Raw genomic sequence first — 19,556 nt, 5'->3', positions numbered from 1 at the left:
CTTTGCAACCTTTTTAGAGGACAGAGCCGATGACGGGCACTCTAAGGCAGAAGACAAAAACAAAAGACACGGGCTTTGGAATGGACAGACGTAGGTTCTAATTTGGCTTCTACCCTTTCCTAGCTCTGCAACATTTCCTAGCTCTGAAACATTTGACCTCAATTTAGAAGCAGTAAAGAGAAGCAAAATTATCCAGGTTTGAATCCCAGCTTTACCATGTGTTAGCTGTGACTTAAGAGCAGAGTGGCTAAGAGAGCAAGCTCTGGAGTCAGCTCATTGGGTTTGAATACAGAACTTGGCCACTAGTTGACTAAATTCAAATAAATCGCATAACTTTTATGTGCCTCAGTTTTGTCATCTGTAAACTAGGGGAAAATTGCAAATATTACCTGTCCAATAGGATTTGGAGGAGTATTAAATGAGTTCTATATACGTGCCTGGAACAGTGGCTAACACGTAGAAAGCACAGAATACATGCAAGCTCTAATAATTACTATTACCATAGTTATTGTTACAACAAGAACCACTGCACTGTGTTGCTGGCAGGAAAAAACAAGATAACTGAACGAGCCTCTCATCATTTCCGGTGCATACACAGTATCCCTGTGATAAATGTTTTACTCCACTTGCTTTTAGACATGCAGGTAGCCTGTTATTCTTAGCCTTTTATGGAGCGCAGATCTCTCTGAGACTCTAATGAAAGCTCCACATCTGACTTTGGGAAAATACAACTAGGTATATATATATATATAGAACATTTGCTTCCAAGTTCAGGGATTTATATATCTCCTAAAGACCAGCTAAGAATTCCAGTTGTCAAACCTCAAATATGACATTGGATTCCAGACAGAATTCAATTCACATTTTTATATCTCCCCCTCAGAATTTTCCAGAGCAAGAAACACAAAATATATTCAGCAGCATATAATTGAAATAAGTATTCATTCACCACATTATTGCAAGGCATTGGTGTCACTGGATGACAAGGTGCTGCTCCTGCCCTCAGGGGAATTTATACTCTTGTAAGGGAGATAGTATAACACATAGTGTGGTCAAAGTGAACACGTTTCATCAGGGTTCACAGAAAAGAGAGTTCATTTCTGGGAGGTGAGATGAGCAGCAGTTTCATTCAAACTCAGACTTTTCGTAAAGATGGAATTCTGGCAGTCAGAAACAGAGGCCTAGAAGAGCATTCAAGGAGACAATGGCCTAATCCTGGTAAAAGGTTTGGAAATCAGGATGTGTATTACAAAGTATAAGCCATCTTAGTTTTGCTGGGGCAAAGGTGATCTCTTCAAAGGGGAAGATAATAAGGGAAATATTGTCATATAAATATATTGCTTTAGGCCTAAAATATTCAAGAAATAGAAAATCTATATTAGATTGCAAGTAACCAACTTTGGTTCTAGTTTAAGAAACAAAAACAGAAAGAGATTTTTTGTTTTGAAAGGAGATGGAGTAGCTCATAAAATCAGAGATGAAGCCGCATTGGTGAGGCAAGCAGGGCAGCTCCTGGGTCTGGGGGGAGGGAACTAATGAACGTCGCTGCCACCGTAAACCAGCCTTGGCCACTTTCTGCTCTTGGGCTCTCAGACTGAAGTTCCCAGGAGATGGTCTTTCTGGTTTAGCAGGAGTCATGGGAGTGCAGGGCTCTAAGACTGCATGCGATGGGGGAGAGTAATTTCCCTAAAGAAAATGGGTGCTGTTACCCAAAGAAAGGAAATAAACAGTAGGCAATTAAAAATAACAGAAGAAACAGATTCACAAACAAATTTCTCATGGGATACACTTTGAAATCTCCACTTTTTTAATGGGGGAAAGAGGGAGAGAGGGATGTCATAGGGTGGCTGGTTAGAATGTGGAGAGTGGGCTCATGGGAGTCATTTGGCTATGATCAGTCACCTGTTCTGAGATGGATCTAATTTTAAGCATGATTCTCAGGGCTGTAAAAACTCTGAAGTTTAAAAAACATAGCACAAGGAAATGCTTAGGTTGTTTTTCCCACTGCTGAGGAAAAATGATGGTGAACAGTTTTAAAATTCCAAATCCTTGAAACCTCGAACCACTACAATTCATTTAAAAATATTTTTTCAAACCAACTTATCTTCAAACCTTTGGTCTTTGCTATATTTCTCTCAATTTTATATATATATATATATATATATATATAAGCTCATGAACTGATTACGAGTCTGAAATGCCTTAGTGATGACTTTAGGACTCTACATCTACTTCCAGAGCCTCCTGACTACTTGTAAAGTACTGTGCGAATTGATTACTCCTTACATTTCTGATTATTTCGTACCCTTGGGGTCTCTAAAATTATGAAATAGTTTATGCCTGACCATTAAAAATAATTTTTTTAAAAGAGACAGGGTCTCACTCTGTTGCCTTGGCTAGAATGCAGTGGCACAATCATAGTTCACTGCATCCTCAAACTCCTGAGCTCGAAAGATCCTCTCACCTCAGCCTATCAAGTAGCCAGTACTATAAGCATGTGTCATCACACTTGGCTAATTTTTCTATTTTTAGTAGAGACGGGGGTCTCACTCTTGCTCAGGCTGGTCTTGAACTCCTGAGCTCAAGCGATCCTCCCACCTTGGCCTCCCAGAGTGCTAGGGTTACAGGTGTGAGCCACCACGCGTGGCCGACCTGATCATTTTTAATTTCATGGTAATATAGGTTTGCTACTTGCTTGCTACTCCGTATCAACTGAACGGAGGCTGTTTGATTGCATCATTACTAGTTTTGTTTTTTTAAACATCCCATCCTGGAACTGAGCTTTCCCGGCATTCTCTTCTTCCTTCCTCCAGAATGTACCTTGCTCCAGAAAAGGGCAATTAATTCTTCCCAGGAGACTTTTCTGATTACATAATCCAAGGAAGCTCTTCTCTCCTTCCAGCCTTGATGGTCTCCTTCTCAATCCCTCCTTTGTGTCCTTCACAGCATTTATCACAATTTGTGATTTTGAACAGTCTAGTCATTAATATTATCCTTTGGAAGTCTATCTCTTTCAATAAAAGGTGGTCTTGTGAAAACAGGAACTTTGTCTCATCTGATGTGATATCCCTGGCACCGAGCCCTGTGGCTGGCACACAGTAGGTGCTCAAAAAATATCTGCTGAATGAATGAATGAAATGAACCTTAAACCTTCTACCATATGCATCTTTTTTCTCTTGCTCTTGCTGTCTCCCTCTCTTTTCTGTCCCCGCTTCACTTTTCTCTCATTTTCCTGGCTGTGGTCTCTTTCTCTCCCATTTATTTCACACCTTCACTCCGTTCTCTTAATTCCATTCATTCAACCAACCAACACTGCTGAAGACCAAATCCATTTAAAGCACTAAGCCTTGCACTGTGAAAGACATAAAGTAGACACAACCCCTTCTCACACAGACCCTACAACTTCTGTTCTTTTCTCTTGTGCTTTATGTCACGGCCCATGAACGTCCCAGTTTCCCCAAACAGTGATTTGTTAGCAGTTTCCCAGAACAGTCCTGATAGCAAATAACTGGGCCTGCCAAGCCCCCAGCACAGCAGGCATAGCTGCCTGTCGCTGGGGTTTGGGTGTACGGAGTACACGATGTGGCTGCACGCACAAGGGCAGGGCTCCCGTGATCCCAGGCAGGATGGGAATAAGGCCCTCGTGGGGCCATTGAAGAGACTTGTCCCTGTGACAATGAGTCCTGCTCTGTGTGGGCCCTGTGAACCCCTGCTGACCCCCTAGTATCACACAGTCAACTCGCACTCTATGTCTGTCCCTCGGGCGTTTCAGCTCTTCTCTCTCCCCGTTGGCAGAACTCTACTGCTTCTGCTCTGGCCGCATGCCCTGCCTTTTCCTCTGCACTTGGCTCATTCCATTTTCTTCCCTCCCCACAGCCCACTTTTCTAGAAATTGCCCCTGAAGAAGAGACAGACCTATGTGGTCATGTTTGAGACCGAAAATGCCATAGGACCTTTCTCCTCTAGCCCGTGATGACTAGATCAAGAGTGGTCTTGAAATCCAAAGAGAAACTGAGTCATAGATGGGCTGGGCCAGTCTCTTTTTAGTCAAGAATTTCAAGTAGGAAACAGGAAATCCATCATCACTGGTTGTGGACTTGTGAGGTTGTAGTGACTTGGGGTTAGCAATCGGGTTGGACCTTGGGCAAACTGAGAATGCTGTCTGAGAGAGAACAGACTCAGACAGGCATGGAGAAAAGCAAAGTTGACAGGGACCGGGCTGGGCATAGTGGCGCACGCCTGTAGTCCCAGCTACTCGGGAGGCTGAGGCAGGAGGATCGCTTGAGCCCAGGAGTTTGAGGTTGCTGTGAGCTGTGATGATGTCACTACACTCTAGCAGGGCAACAGACTCTGTCTCCAAACAAACAAACAAAAAGGATGACAGGGACCAGGAGGCCTCTGAGGGATGAAGAAATCACTCTGGTTCTTGGCAGCTTCCTACGGCCAGGTCTCACGCAGCCTGGCTTGACCTGACTCATGCAGTCATGAAACTGCCCCTGGACTCTGACAGTATCTGCCCTCACTCAGCTGGCTGGAGTGGAGTTTTGTTCCCCGGAACCTAACCACATTCGTGCAAACACATCTTTCTACCGAGAGTTCTCTTTTGGCTCCTGTCGGATTTACCCCTTCTGTAGACCTCTGCTCTTGCCTCAAACTCACTTGTAAAGATGTGAGCGCAGTTTTCCAGCCCCTGAGGAAGCCGCCTGGGCTCCCCTGCCAGGAAATGTCCTTCGGGATGAGCTACCTGCCTGCCCCCTGGGCCTCAGCGGGCTCCTCCCGCAGCCTACTCCGTGCCACTGCAATTACGCACCCACAGGCATTTACCGTCTAATTATAGCAAGAGTTTTAAAAACATTTTTTAGCTAATGACTTTTAAACACAGTTTAAAAAGCAGTCTTATTGGCTACAGGAGACTATAATAATAACAACATTCCAGGCAAGCACCACAGGTTTTATGTGCATCGCTTCACCCATGGCAACCCAAAGAACCGTAACAACAAACATGTTTATCTCCTGTGGCACGGCCAGTCCGTCTCCCCGTGTCCTTTCCAGGAATAAAGGGGATGAATCCTTTTTGCAAATATCGTTTGTTCTGGTTTATAGAAAGTGTCACCCTCGATGTCAATGAAGAGAAACCTTACAATGTGATGGCTATTGCTGCATTTTCAGTTTTAAAGATCTCATGTTTAATAAAGTACCTGGGTAAAGCGTGAAGTAGGAAGATTGAACGCAGGCCGCACGAACAGTCAGGGATAACCTAACACTCACTGATCTAAAACCAGAAAACTTGGTTATTTACTCAACACTGCTCAGAGCCAGGATTTAGAACGAACAACTTCGTAATTATTTTACAATATCCTTTTTACTCAATGAATCTAAAAGAAGGGGGAGGCGGGCGGGTGGTGCAGAAGCAATTAAGCTCAGTTGGTTTCAGCCCCAATTAAAGACAATGGGCTCGTGTCTAATTGCAAAGCTGCTTACGACTGCCTTTGGGTATTATTCACTCACTGATCACGTCCTCAAATAATCTGCAACAGGCTGGGAGGATTTCTGAGGAGGCAGCTGTGTGAATTCCTTAGTTTGGGGATATGGACAGAGAGATTTACATCAGGAAAATGCAATATTTAAAAGAAAGAAATAATAATGTAGCCGAAAGGTACATTTTGGGATATCTGCCCAGCTCTCTAGGGTGCCCCACATCCCCCGCCCGACCCCGAAGGTCCCCTCTACGCTATGTGGGCTGGAGTTAGAGTGGCCTGGGTTTGGATCCCTGCTCTGACGCTCCTTAGCTTTGCTGCACATTATTTAACTCTTTTCGCACTGGAAACTTTATCTGTAAACTGGGGATTATATTCTCAGTGTTGTTGTGAGGCTCAAGTATGATAAGGCTTAGAATAGCACCTGCCACTAAGTCCATAAGAAATGTCGGCCATTATTCCTTAGCTCCCCGCTGCTGGCCTCACTGATCTGATTTCTGATCAGACCTGATCTGAGAAACCATGTGATTTCTCTCCTTGGAAGTTGGAATTGGGATGAAGTTAGGCTTTCTGTGTGGCTGTAGCATGCAACCTTGGTACTCTGTTTTGAGGGCAGAGGAGCAAAGAATGACAATCTTCAAAGACAGGAATAAATAGCTTCAATGTTTGGAAAAAGTAAATCTCACCGAGGTCCCCCACTTTGCTTATTTAAAGAGTATCTTTTGTGCTTCAGCTAACTCCAGGCATCTTTTATTTGCAGCCGAGAGTCCTAACCAATACACGTACACGTAGAAAAAAGATGAAATCTGCTTATGAAGAAAAAGGAGGAGGTGTAGACTAAATTCCCTGTTACCGTCAAAGTGAAATGGATTAAAACACGCAACAAGTGAACAGCTAAGACATTTCCTTCCTCTACTGAATTAGTATTGGGAGTCTTTCCTAGAAACTCTGTATCAACCTGTTTTTTTTTTCTTTTCTAGGATTTGATTTTTTTTGATCCAAACACATATGAAATGAGGTTTTATACCAGATTTTTTTTTTTTTAAAACAAGGGTAACATGCAATCAAGGGCAAAGTCTTTGTAAACAGTAATTTCTACTTCAAGGTTTTTAAAGACAAAGCAAAGGCATGAATAGGGTGGGTAAGGATTGCTTTTGCTTTTTTTTTTTTTTTTTTTACCCCCAAAGATCTTTCTCAAGAAGAAAACATGGTTTTGATTTTCATGACATTAAATAAGGTTTTAGCAAAAAAGGGAAAAAAAGAAATTTTATTAGCTTTAGGTGTTAATATAAAAATATAAACCAGAAATTTTCATCTCCCCTTTCCTCCCCAACTCCATCAAATCATTGACTTAATAATATAAGAAGAATTTCTTTTGCTCCAGATTGAGGGGGATAAAAAAAGGGATTTGGGAATTTGAGTTTTTATTCTAGGCTTTTTTAACCTTGCACAGTCCTTTAACCCCAACGACCCTGAGAATCAGTTCCGTTCAGTCTAGCAATTGTTCAGGCTACGGAGGGTCTCCTGCTTAAATTATAATATTTTCTTGTAGTTTGTGCCTCACATCAATTTTTTTTTCAAAAGGCAAAGCTAGCCAAGCATGGCTGTGGGGGCTCAATTCAATTTTGATTGTACTTCTTAGAAGAATGGTGTAGTAAAATGTAAAAGATACTCTCTAAAAATGGAGTCCACTATTGGAAGTTTCAACATTTGGCCTTTTGTGTCAGTAGCACCAGGACCCGCCTCCGTCAGATGCCCAGGGTGGTGGGTGAAAGGGCAAATTTCCCAGGGGAACACAGGCTCCTCTGTGCACAATTCAAGTCCGGTCAACAGCACCAGGGCCTGGAATGTGCTCTGGGGGCAAGCTGGGCATACTCCTACGCAAACGGCATTCTCGAAAGAGAACCTACCTGGATTGAAAGAAAAAATAATATTTAATAAATCCTGGTCTCCCCATGTGATGGCATTCTTGTACTTCTGGTACAGAGGGTACAGCATGTCCTCCCAAGCCAAGCCTGTTGGAATCATGCTGTTCTGGAAAAGAGAAAACCATCAGAACAGCTGAAGCCAAGCAAACACGTCTTGTCCACTGAGAAGACACGTAGAGAGAGGGACAGGCTTTCTGTCCTTCGGAGGAATGAAGCAAATAGAGGAGGGTCCTGCTATCCTCAGGGCGCAGGACAAAGCCAAGTAGGGCTGTCCATTGTAGCGTTTTGCCAGATGTACGCATGGCTACTAGACGGACCAAGAAATGGGAGTTGGGCCCATGGTCTCTACTCAGAAAACCATGCCTGAGATTGAACCTCTTTCTTAGGGTTATTTCTTGTCTGTGAAGTGAAGGAACAACACACAGATGCAGAATTAAGGTATCTTAAGGAAAAGCACCTTTCCTTGTCTTAAAATAACGATTTACATTTCATAGAAAAGCAACACATTCATAGACTAAATACTCAGACAGCACAGAAAGATATAAAATAAAAAAGTAAAAACTATTCTTCCTGTATATCTCATTCCCACTTTTTCCCAGAACCATCCACAGTGAACAATTAATGGTGTGTTCGGTATTCTTTTGGAAATTTCTAAGGCATAAAAGCAGTCACACTCTACAGTATCATGATGTGCTGCATTTAAATTTTTTTCCCTTTATATTTCGTAGAGATCTTATTAGCTCATTTACAAATCAATCTATTCTTTTGAATAGGAAGATTATTATTTTTTTTTTTGACTAGTTCTCTACTGATGTTCACTTAGGTTCTTTCCAGTTCTTTGCTAGGATAAAGATGAGACCACGAACACTCTTGTACAAATATTTCTCTGTCCTTTTGTATATATAAATATATACCTAGGGTCATTCCAAGAAATTTTGCATGGTCTTTAAAGCCTTGGGTATACACAGAGTTCAAATATTATGAAATTCAGAAATGCAAAAAAATATTCCTGAATAGTAACTGTGCTGAAGTTTTAAATTCCGTAGCCCTCTGGGCTTTTCCTGAACAAACAAATATTCCATAATTGTCCAAATACTTTTCTCTGGCTCCTTCCATCCTCACCTACAGGCCACCTATTTCCAAAATCAGCAGATCCACACTCTGGGAATGTCACTGTTGTGAAGATCTAACTCCCAATCTTTAAATGAGGAATTTTAAAGCACTTCATTACCTTGAACTGGGCACTTCTTATACGAGTTAAATTCATTAACATGACTCCCGAATTAACTCCTGCAGAGCCATAGAAAGGATGCCTGGCAAAGCGGCTGTACCAGCCAATCTTGGGGATTTCGTGCTCAGGAGCCATGGCTGCGAGCTGGGTGGAATTAAACTGTCTCAGAAGCTTCCAGATGTCATCGACAGGCCTCAGAAAGAGCACGTCGGTGTCCACGTAGAGAAGTGAGTCCACATCCTTTAAAATCACCTTTGTGGGTCGGGGTTGGGACATGGGGGAAGGAGGGGAAGAAAACAAAACAAAAACAGGTCAGAAACAAAGGAAGTGGCATGCAAGGTAAATAATTCTACCGATTTTCATTGATGAGTGTTAAATTCTAGAAAGGGTACCACTCTTAGCAACCTTTCCTCCCTCTGCTTTGACTTGAGGGATGAGTGTCAATCAAGCGGTGAGGACTTAAAAGAAGGTTAACTCTTGACCTACACTGGCCCAATTCCAGGACCCTGGCTATATTTGATAGGGGTTGAACTTTCAAAGGGATGAAAACAACAGCAAAATTATGGTGGCTCTCTCTTCTTCCATCCTCCAGTGGCCTTACTGGAGGCCTTACTTATCTTTCTCTCTTAGTTTTTCCTTGGAACAGCCAGGTCTGGCATTGGAAAACTCGAAGTGGACAATCTCTAAACCAGCTCATGCTAAGCCTTAGTGGTAAATACCTTCTGTCCCTGGATCCCTTTCTTCCAGTGTTGCTGGGTGGCTCTCTATCTTTTAAAATGATATTTTTAGCTAAGATTTGCACTTGGGATTTTGCGAGCTTTGTCTGTATATAAACTTTTTCCTCTAAAGAGCTGGATAGTAAATATTTAAAACTCTGTTGCAACTCCTCAACTCTGCCATGGGAGCACAAAAGCAGCCACTGACAACACGTAAACAAACAAAAGGGCTTGTGTTCAAACAAACCTTCATTCCGGGACACTGAAATTTGAATTTCATATAATTTTCAGATGTCACAAAATATCCTTCTTTTGATTTTTTTTTCAACCATTTGAAATGTTAAAAGCTGTTCATGGCTGTGGTTTGCTGACCTCTGTTGTAGATCATCCAATCCGCCACCTAAAGGGAAATGAGTTCTCCTGTGCTAACTGCTTAGCTTTGCAGAGCTTTGCCCTGGGGGTTAAGACTTCAAAGCCTTAGTCTATAATAGACTATCTGCCTTGTTTTGTCATTGTTCCCCAAACTTAGGGGTAGCTTAACCAAAAAAGGATTTGAATCTTCCTGGATCCCTGGCCTAACATCATCCTAAAACAGTAACAACTTTTTTTTTTTTTTGAGAGAGAGAGTCTCGCTCTGTTGCCCCAGCTAGAGTGCAGTGGTATTATCATAGCTCACTACAACCTCAAACTCCTGGGCTCAAGTGATCCTCCTGCCTTGGTGTCCCAGAGTGCTGGGATATAGGTGTGAGCCACCTCGAGCAGCCTATAATAACATTTGTTATGGACCGAATGTTTGAGTTCCCCAACATTCATATGTTGAATGTGATGGCATTTGGAGATGGGGCCTTTGGGAGATAATTAGGTTTAGTTGAGGTTATAAGGATGGGGCCCTTATTAAGAAGAGACACCACAGGGCTTGTGTGAGTTCTCTTTCTTTGCCACATGAGGACAGAGTGAGAAGGTGGCCATTTACAAGCCAGGAAGAAGATTCTCACCAGAACCCAACCATGGTGGCACTCTAGAACTGTAAGAAAATAAATTTCTGTTGTTTCAGCCACCCAGTCTATGACATTTTGTTATAGCAGCCCAAGCAGACTGACACACACTCCACTGGGATCCCTTAGTTACTTGCTTATTTACAGGGTCTTGCTCTGACACGTAGGCTAGAGTGCAGTGGCCTGATCATAGCTCACTGTAACCTCAAACTCCTGGGCTCAAGTGATGCTCCCACCTCAGTCTCCCAAGTAGCTGGGACTATAGGTACATGCCACCACATGTGGCTAAGCTTTTCTTTAAAAATTTTTTTTGTGGAAATGAGGTCTCATCATGTTGCTAAGGCTGGTCTTGAATTCCTAGCCTCAAGAGATCCTCCTGCCTCAGCCTTTCAAAGTGCTGGGATTACAGGCATGAGCCACCAAACCCAGTGGGATTCCCCAATATTTAAGATAGATGAACACGGGTACCATAAGACACAGGTATCACAGGGCTTTCATATCTGAGTAATTTCAAAGCCTACATGATTAGCCACAAGATTTATCTTTATTTTCTCCTCATCTACTAGAGGAATGGATTTTACACACCAATAAAATGAAATTAAAAATAATGATCATCTGCCATTTCATAAAAGAAGATCATCTGGACATCCATTTTAACAACTTGAAGATTCCAGTTTCAGAATTAAGATAAATTCTGTAAACCAATTCTCATAAACCTTTTGTAAAAATCCACATTATCCTTATTGTTTTTTATTTTGTCATGGAAAGGTAAAAACTTTGCCAAAGATTAGCATTAGTCTGCTATTTTTTTTTAAATCACAACTCCAGAGTAATGTGTAGGAAGGGCAAACTTTCTACTAAAGTATTAATAAGTACATGCTATGATATTAATTATGTATCATTTGCAAATGTAGTAATGATGTCTTATATGCCCAAGACCATCCCAAGGGCTCAATACTCTTGCAATCTTGTTTTACTGGGAAGGAACTTGAGCACAGAAAAGTATTCTGTCCAAGTTCACGTGTCAAATAATGCTAACAATGACTGGATTTTGGCAAATAAGATTATAACAAGACAAAGTCACTTTCTAGAATGTGCTTAAGGGAATAAGAGACTGCATGGAGGTTCCTACAAAAAGCTAATTTAGAGCTACAGGAGCAGAGAGGAATAGAAATTCAATCCATGTGAAATAGTACAAATTTCTCTTTATGGCTGATTATCTAGTAAGGCCTGAATAAAATCATAAAATATTAATGTTTTAGTTAGTTAAGGGTTATGCAGAAATCTACCCAACAAATTTAGACTCAGTGACTTGGTTACTTTTAAGTTATCGTTACTTTCTTCAATAAAATAAATATAATTACTGCCCCTCATTGAAACAAACAAAAAACGAAAACAAAAGACTTGAAGAAGGTTCAGAAAAGGAAAAATTGAAGATCTGAAGGATGGAGGTATTTCATTATGAAGCTATACAATACACACTACCTTTAATCAGGAGAGAAAAAGGCAAACAGGGTGTATATCAGAAACTTTAAAAGTCAGAACAATCTTAATTGGGGTAAAATTTTAATTTAACCAGTATTTCATTTGACATGCAGATTGCTCCCACTGTTTTGGGGGGTTTGTGTGTGTGTGTGTGTGTGTGTGTGAGTGAGTGTGTGTGTTTAAAGAAACAGGGTCTTCTTGCTCTATCACCCAGGATGGAGTGCAGTGGCACAATCATAGCTCACTGCAGCCTTGAACTCCTGAACTCAAGCAATCTTCGTGCCTCAGCCTTGTCAGTAGCTAGGACTACAGGCGTGTGCCACTATTCCCAGCTAAGCTTTTTTAATTTTTTATAGAGATGGGGTCTTGCTATGTTTCCCAGGCTGGTCTCTAACTCCTGGACTCAAGTGAATCTCCCGCTCGGCCTCCCAAAGTTCTAGGATTACAGGTGTGAGCCACCTTGTCCAGCCCACTGATTTACTATTATAAACACTATGACAGATGTTTTTTAAGGGAAATTTCTAAGCACATAATATGGCATTTCTTTTTCTTTTTAACTTAGTAAATATTTACATGGTTCAACAATAAAAATTTATTAAAGTAAATTCAGTGATAAGTTATTCTTCCTTGTGCCTCGGTCACCATGGCCTCTCCTTAGAGGGAACCAATGTAATTGGACTGCTCTGCCTTGTGACTGAGCTGTTCCATGTAAGAATAAACAGCTATGCGTGTATCATTCCCTTTTCCCCACTACAAATGGCAGCACAGCAAACACAATGTCATCAGCCTGCCTGCTTTCTTTTAAACAAAACAATACCTGTAGAAGATCTTCCCATACCAGTACACAGAGACGGTATTATTTTTATGCCTGTATGGTATTCCATTGTGTGGACCTGCCATAATCTATCTGGCCACTTACTGAAGACCATTTAGGTTGTTCTCAAGTTTTTGTTATTACAAACAACATCACGATGCAAAAACCTCCTCGTCTTATTTCTTTTTTTTTTTTTTTTGAAACAGAGTCTCGCTTTGTTGCCCAGGCTAGAGTAAGTGCCGTGGCGTCAGCCTAGTTCACAGCAACCTCAAACTCCTGGGCTTAAGCGATCCTACCACCTCAGCCTCCCGAGTAGCTGGGACTACAGGCATGCGCCACCATGCCCGGCTAATTTTTTTTCTACATATATTTTAGTTGGCCAGATAATTTCTTTCTATTTTTTTTAGTAGAGACGGGGTCTCGCTTTTGCTCAGGCTGGTCTCGAACTCCTGACCTTGAGCGATCCACCCGCCTCGGCCTCCCAGAGTGCTAGGATTACAGGCGTGAGCCACCGCGCCCGGCCTCCTCGTCTTATTTCAAACACATGTGAGTGTATCTATCTGTAGGATAAGTTCCTAAAAAATATAATCACTGAATCAAAGAATGCGTGCATTTGTAAAGTTGATAATGTCAAACTACCTCCCTAGAAGTGGACTCATTTCCGCTCCCACCAGCAATGTCAAGGAGTGCCTCTCAGCTGTTCTCACCAGCACAGCATGTGACTGAAGTCTAGGGTCTCTACTAACAAGGAGGTGTCCCTCAGAGAGTCCTTGTTCAATGGCTCATTTTAGTAAATAATTTCCTGCCAGTCTTGCCCTAGTGGGCTGACCTGGGACCTAACACCATGGCAGGAGGTGGCACAAGGCTGGCAGACAAGCAATGTGCACTGAGGGACACATGAATGACAGCTCTCGTTCCCACCAGCAGGCAACCACCCAGGCCTCACACCGAATCCTCATGGGGTGGGAGCCCTCTAAACCCGCGGTACCCAGCCCCCACCCTCAGCCACGTCCCAGTACCAGTCCGTGGCCTGTTAGATACGGGACCACACATTCACCACCTGAGCTCCGCCTCCCCCACATCCTCTCACCTCGGCCCCGCCCCACCCATGGAAAAATTGTCTTCCATGAAACCGGTCCCTGGTGCCAAAAAGGTTGGGGACCACTGTGTCTAAATAGGCTTCTCTAGAATCATACCTAATCTCTCCTCTGAGGAGGTTTGATTCTGGAGACATACTTTCCAGACTGGAGCCGTGGGATAAGGAAGAAAAACCGTCAATAAATGTATGGCTACTGCTTTAGGGAAAGTTCTAAGTCTTCAGTTAAGGTTGCAAAGCCTGTTCAACTGAAAGAAGAGGTTGCAAACTCGGAGTCTGTGGGTTAAATTCAACCCACAGATGGATTTTTTAAAAAATTATTTTGGCATACATAGCCTATTTTAAAAGTTGCTGATTTTTTAAAATTGGATATTTCACAAAAATACCCGAATTTCTGTCTTCTTTTGAAAAATCTACAGCTCAGGCAAGAACCATGCCTGACCACAGGTACCCACTGTATTCTCGGTCCATTCATATAACAAACATTTATGGAGAGTTTACAAGGTGCCAAGTATGAACTAGCACTGACCAAGACAGAGAAAAATCTCTGCCCTTAGGTGGGAGTCAGATAATAAACCAGATAAATCCACTGGTTATATAGTATATAAGCAGGTGAAAAATAAAGCAGGGAGAGGGACCAGGGGTTCCAGGTAACGGGAAGTTTGAAATACTTTTATACTTTATGTACTATTTTTTTAGAGATGGGATCTCACTATGTTGCCCAGGCTGGTCTCCAACTCATGGGCTCAAGTGATCCTCCTGCCTCGGCCTCCCAAGTAGCTGGGATTACAGGTGCATGCCACCATGGCTTGGAGAGTTTACAATTTTAAATAGGGTGCTTGGGGAAGGGCTCACTCAGAAGGAGGTAAGCACGCGTGAAGAAGGCAGGAGCACATCGGGGACCTCAGAACAATGATGATGATCTAGTATGGCTGGACCTCGGTGAACAATTCGAAGAAGAGTCGGAGCTGAGGACAGAGAGGTAAAGGTTACTTAGGGCTTCGCACGCCCTGTAAGCACTTCAGCTTTGTAAGAACTTTGCCTTTTAGTCTGAGCAAGAGAACTGAGCCAGTGAAGAGCTTGTGCGCATGATCAGATTTCGATCAAAGGATCACCCTAGAGGCTGCTTTGAAAACAGACTGATGGGCAGCACAGGAGAAGCAGGGATACCAGCGAGGATGCGATTTTAACGATTCAGGTACGACGCGATGGTACCTTGGCCCAGGTGGTAACAACACAGGCAGTGAGAAGTCAAATCCTAAATACAGTCTGAAGGTAGAGCCCACAGGGTGTCCTGATGGGTAGGCTATGGAATGTGGGAGAAGGAGAAAAGTCAAAGGCAACTCAAAGGATTTTAACCTAAGCACCAGGAAAACAATGGAGTTGCCATTAACCAAGATTGCCCCGGTCTGTGTTATTCCTGTGTTCCCTGCCCAGCCCTTGAAGGCATTGGAGCTTGCAGCTGCTGAAGCCTGGCTCCCCTCTCTTCTTCATGTGCCTGCCCTGAAATATAAAGAAGCTCCTGGTGGTCTTGGGAAGAGATACATTGATGGTGGGTTTCTGGAGTGATGGCCATATAGTCTAGTTCTCGACCACAACAGTGGTTACACAGGGGTGAGCTTGTTAAACTAAGCACATAAAGTCTCGGCATGATCGTTTGGGTATGTAGATCATATTTCAAAAGAAACATACAAAAGTAGCCCCAATGGTACATCTCAGAGACACACGTGAAGACAGAACTTAAGAATCTGAGTCTGGTGTTCCCGAGTTCAAGTCTTGGCAGCATGAGGCACCAGCCCTGGGAAGTCCAAGTGGCTCCGTCTTTCTAGGCTTCAGTTCCCCATTTGTACAAAGCAGAAAGCAAGATCACCACCCCCACCCCCCGCCCCGGGTTGTCGCAATGAGGCAGTTAAATGAAACACACAAGGTAGTCAGTACGGTGGCTAGCACATAGTACTCAAAAAATAGCAGTTTTGTAAGACATCTCTGTGTTTTCCCTCTTAAAATGTCAAGTGTATTAGCTGCCATTCGCATCAATGCCCACAGCACTGCCAAACATGCGTGGACCACAAAAAGCTTTTATGTAGTCAGAGTCAAGTGGACAAGAAATGAGGTTTTTAAACCTTTCTAATATCATAATCCACTTAGTGCCTTGACTGAAAACAAGCACATAAGGCCTTTTTACTCTTTATCTGAAAAAACAAAAGGCCAAAAAAATAAAAAAAAATCACTCTTTCTCTAATATTACATCTCTGGAGAGTAATTCTGCAGCAATTATTGCTGGTATTAATTTGAAGAGGATCATTTTTGGCCACCTTATAATGGGAAGAGAAGTATTTACCAAAAGGATATAAAGTTAGCCATTCTAATTCCTTTATGGAAATTAGTCAGCACTAGAAGCGAGGTCTTTGTTTTTGTAGAGTAAAGCTGGGGGAGGCGGCACACAATAGCCATCTGTACCACTGCCGGCTGCACTGCAGTGGGTCTTCCTGCCCCTGCTCTGTGCTCCGCCCCGACCTGGGCACCCACCCCCAGTAACTGCCCGGCAACTGTGCCAAGCGTGGGCCGAAGCCCGGCCATAGGCACAAGACGGTCAGGGGCTCACTGGCTCGTCTTCAAGTTCACTCACTCCAATCCTGGTCTGACTCTGACAGTACAGCTTGGTGGTTAAAAGATTTGAGTTTGAAATCTGTGTTCAAATTCTGTTTCCACCACCAATTCTGTGATTTTGGGCAAGCTGCTTAAGCCTTCTAAGCCTCAGTTTCCCCTTCTTATAAATGGAATTGATATGATAACTCATTTCATTGTGCTGCTGGGATGATTAAATGAGATCATGTGTGTGAAGACCCTGGCACACACATACCAAGGACTCAATAAATGTTCGGAAGATATCATTATGGTCTCACTTTCATGAGGGCTGGGTTCCCTGACTCACAGCCCAGGAAACCAGCAACTGGCTACAGTAGTAGTAGTAGTAGTAGTAGCAGTGGAAGAATGAGACCTGTTCCCTGTTCTCAGGAGTGTTATAGGGGAGACAGAGAAGGGACAAAGCAAAGTGAGGTGCAGGCGATGACAGGGGAAGCACAGAAACACACAGCAGAGGCCCTAAGCCAGTCTGGAGGGAAAGCTAGGAAGGCTTCCCAGCAGAAGTGGCACCTAAACTAAGAGATAGGTGAAAAGCAGGGCAAAAGGTGCTGAGCTAAGTGGAACAGCATGTGAAAAGAGTGGGCATGGCAAGGGGAGGACTGCCAGGGACTTGGTGGGGCTGGAGTTTACAGCAGGAAAGTAAGGGGTGGTGAAAGGTTAGGCTATAAAAGTGGGCAGGGGCCTGATCTGATAAGGAGCTATGCCAACAAATTCAGACTTGATCCCGAGAGCCACAGGGAGATGTTCAAGACTTGACCCAGAAACCTCAAGGTCATCCTGGTTTCCCTTCCTACCCACATGGCCCACATCCAATCCTCAGCAAGTCCCATCGGCTCTACCTCCCAGATTCCTGAATCTGTGCATTTCTCTCCCTCTCCGCTCCCTCACCCAGAGTCCAAGGCACCATGACAGCTCCTCCAGAATTCTGTAAAGTGCTGCTCACTGTAAAGACCTGTTCACTGGTCTCCTGTATCCACACTTGCCTGCCTCCAATCCATTCCTCCCAGAGCAGCCAGAGGGATTTTTAATTTCCACTGTAATTTCTTCTTTATTTACAAGTATCTTCTTTAATTTCCAAATATTTGTGATTTCTCAGATATCTTTTTGTCATCCATTTGTATTTTAAGTCCCTTGTAGTCAGGGTGCACACTCAGCAGGATTTCAGCCCTTTTACATTGATTGAGACTTGTTTTACAGCCCAGCATATGGTCTGTCTTGGTGAATGGTCCCCAAACATTTGAAAAGCAATGTTTGTTCTGCAGTTGTTGGGTGGAGTAGTCCATAAATTCCATAGCTGTCAATTAGGTTACATGATAGTGCCGTCAAGGTCTTTAGTATCCTCACTGGTTTCCTGACTATTCATTATGACCACACAGGCTCCATGGAGCCTCATCTCCAAACACAAAGAAAGGCCGGAGAAAGGTAAAGTTGCTGCGAATTCGTTCACGACCACAGATACGATTTGGGAATCATTATTAATTTTCACACTAATCAGGGTCAACTTTCAAAAGAGGCATGATGACGTCGCCAACTCTGTGAATTGATCTATTTCTCTCCTTGTCTAGGAATGCTTTTACTTCATAGATTTGGAAACTCTGTTATTAGGCATATATTCATTTGGGGTGGTTACATCTTCCTGATGGACTGATCATTGTATCATTATAAAATGATACAATGAAAATCATTATGAAATCATTTTAAGTCCAGAGGGCTTAAAAAAAATCCCAAAAATCTACAATAGATCACACCATTTTCAACCTTAAATCCCTTCAAGACTTTTCTTCACCGCACTTCAAATACTCACACCTGTACCGCAGTCTACAAAAGGCTCTGTCCTCTTCTCCAACCTATTCTGTTGTCACTGGTGTGCCTTCACCTCCTAGCACAACCCAAGGTTTTTCCGGCTTCAGGGCCTTAACACCTCTCATTATTGCTCAGTTACTATCAAAGTCAGCATGGGGTAGGGAGCTAAATGAACCCATAGGAAGCCAGTGAGCTCTTAATTCTCTTCTTATCTTTGGCCAGGGTCTCCTCAATCTAAGATGCTCTTAAGTCTTTGCTTAGATAGAAACAAATCTATAAGTCTCCTCTGTCAGAAAGAAAACAGCAAATTGAAATGATAAATTTCTCATTTAACAAAGTAATCATCTTCTTACGGACCAAATGTTTATGCCCCACCCCCAAATTCATATGTTGAAATCCTGACACCCAGGTGATGGTATTAGAAGGTAGGTTCTTAAAAGTTGATTAGGTTATGAGGGTAGAGCACTTATGAATGGGATTAGTGCCCTTATAGAAGAGACCCCAGAGAGCTCCCTTGCCCCTTCCACCCTGTGACGGCACAGAGAGAAGATGCCGTCTATGAACCAGGAAGCAGGTCGTCACCAGACAGACATTGAGCCAATCTGCTGGTGCCTTGGTCACAGATGTCCCAGCTCCAGAGCTGTCAGAAGTAAGTTTCTGTCGTTTACCCGCCACTCAGTTTATGGTATTGTGTTACAGCAGCTCGAACTAAGATACACCTTCTGTTCTGTTCTTTCCCACTTCTCTTCCTAAGTTCATGACACCTAGGAGAAGCCAGCAAGTCCCTCAAGTGCACTTAAAAACAGCATCTTTACTGATTATGAAATGCATGTGCAGTCCCCAGCGCTTCAATCAGTTCCAAGGTTTGTGAACTATTGTTTTAGACAATTGCCTAAAGTATTAAAACTGTGATGAGTGTGAAAATTAAGGGTGGTTCCCAAATCTTATCTATTGATATAAATGAATTAGGAAGTCCCTTCACATTTCTGCCCCCTTTCCTTGGGTCTGAGATAAGGCTCCAGGGAGCTGCTGTGGTTTATGATAAGCAGCTTCCCAGATCTATAAGTGGAAACTATCAAAGGGCTCCCGAATGCCAGGCAGAGCTTTTCACTTATTATTCTTGAACACCCAGCTCTGACTCACCCCTTCTAAGAAAGACTTTCCCCAAGGGCTCCCTGTTCTTTCCCTCCATTTTCTCTTCATCACACGGCCTGACCTCCTTCCTGCCATCACTGCTCCCCACCAGTGGCCTTCAGTTACATTATCTTCTCATTTATTGCTTGCCTCCTCCAATTAGAACAGAAGCTCCATGAGGGCAGGGACCTTCCGTATCTAGTTAACTTCCAAAGTCCGTGTGCCGGGCAA

The 19,556-nt window shown here is 43.0% G+C and overlaps 1 protein-coding gene across 1 annotated transcript in view; it reads right to left on the bottom strand.

Annotated features, from left to right (window-relative positions):
- GXYLT2 (glucoside xylosyltransferase 2) overlaps positions 1-19,556 on the bottom strand; it is a 79,771-nt gene that overhangs the window by 9,034 nt on the left and 51,181 nt on the right. Inside the window, exons 4-5 of the mRNA XM_069472058.1 lie at positions 8,637-8,888; positions 7,388-7,511 (exon numbers count right to left, since the gene is read on the bottom strand). Of these exons, the coding sequence (XP_069328159.1) occupies positions 7,388-7,511; positions 8,637-8,888 (376 nt within the window). The remainder of the gene's footprint in view (positions 1-7,387; positions 7,512-8,636; positions 8,889-19,556) is intronic.

The sequence above is a fragment of the Eulemur rufifrons genome, chromosome 7, assembly GCF_041146395.1.
Source record: "Eulemur rufifrons isolate Redbay chromosome 7, OSU_ERuf_1, whole genome shotgun sequence".
Lineage (NCBI taxonomy): Eukaryota > Metazoa > Chordata > Mammalia > Primates > Lemuridae > Eulemur > Eulemur rufifrons.
Note: the sequence above shows the minus strand (reverse complement) of the source record. Positions and strands in the feature narration are given on the sequence as shown.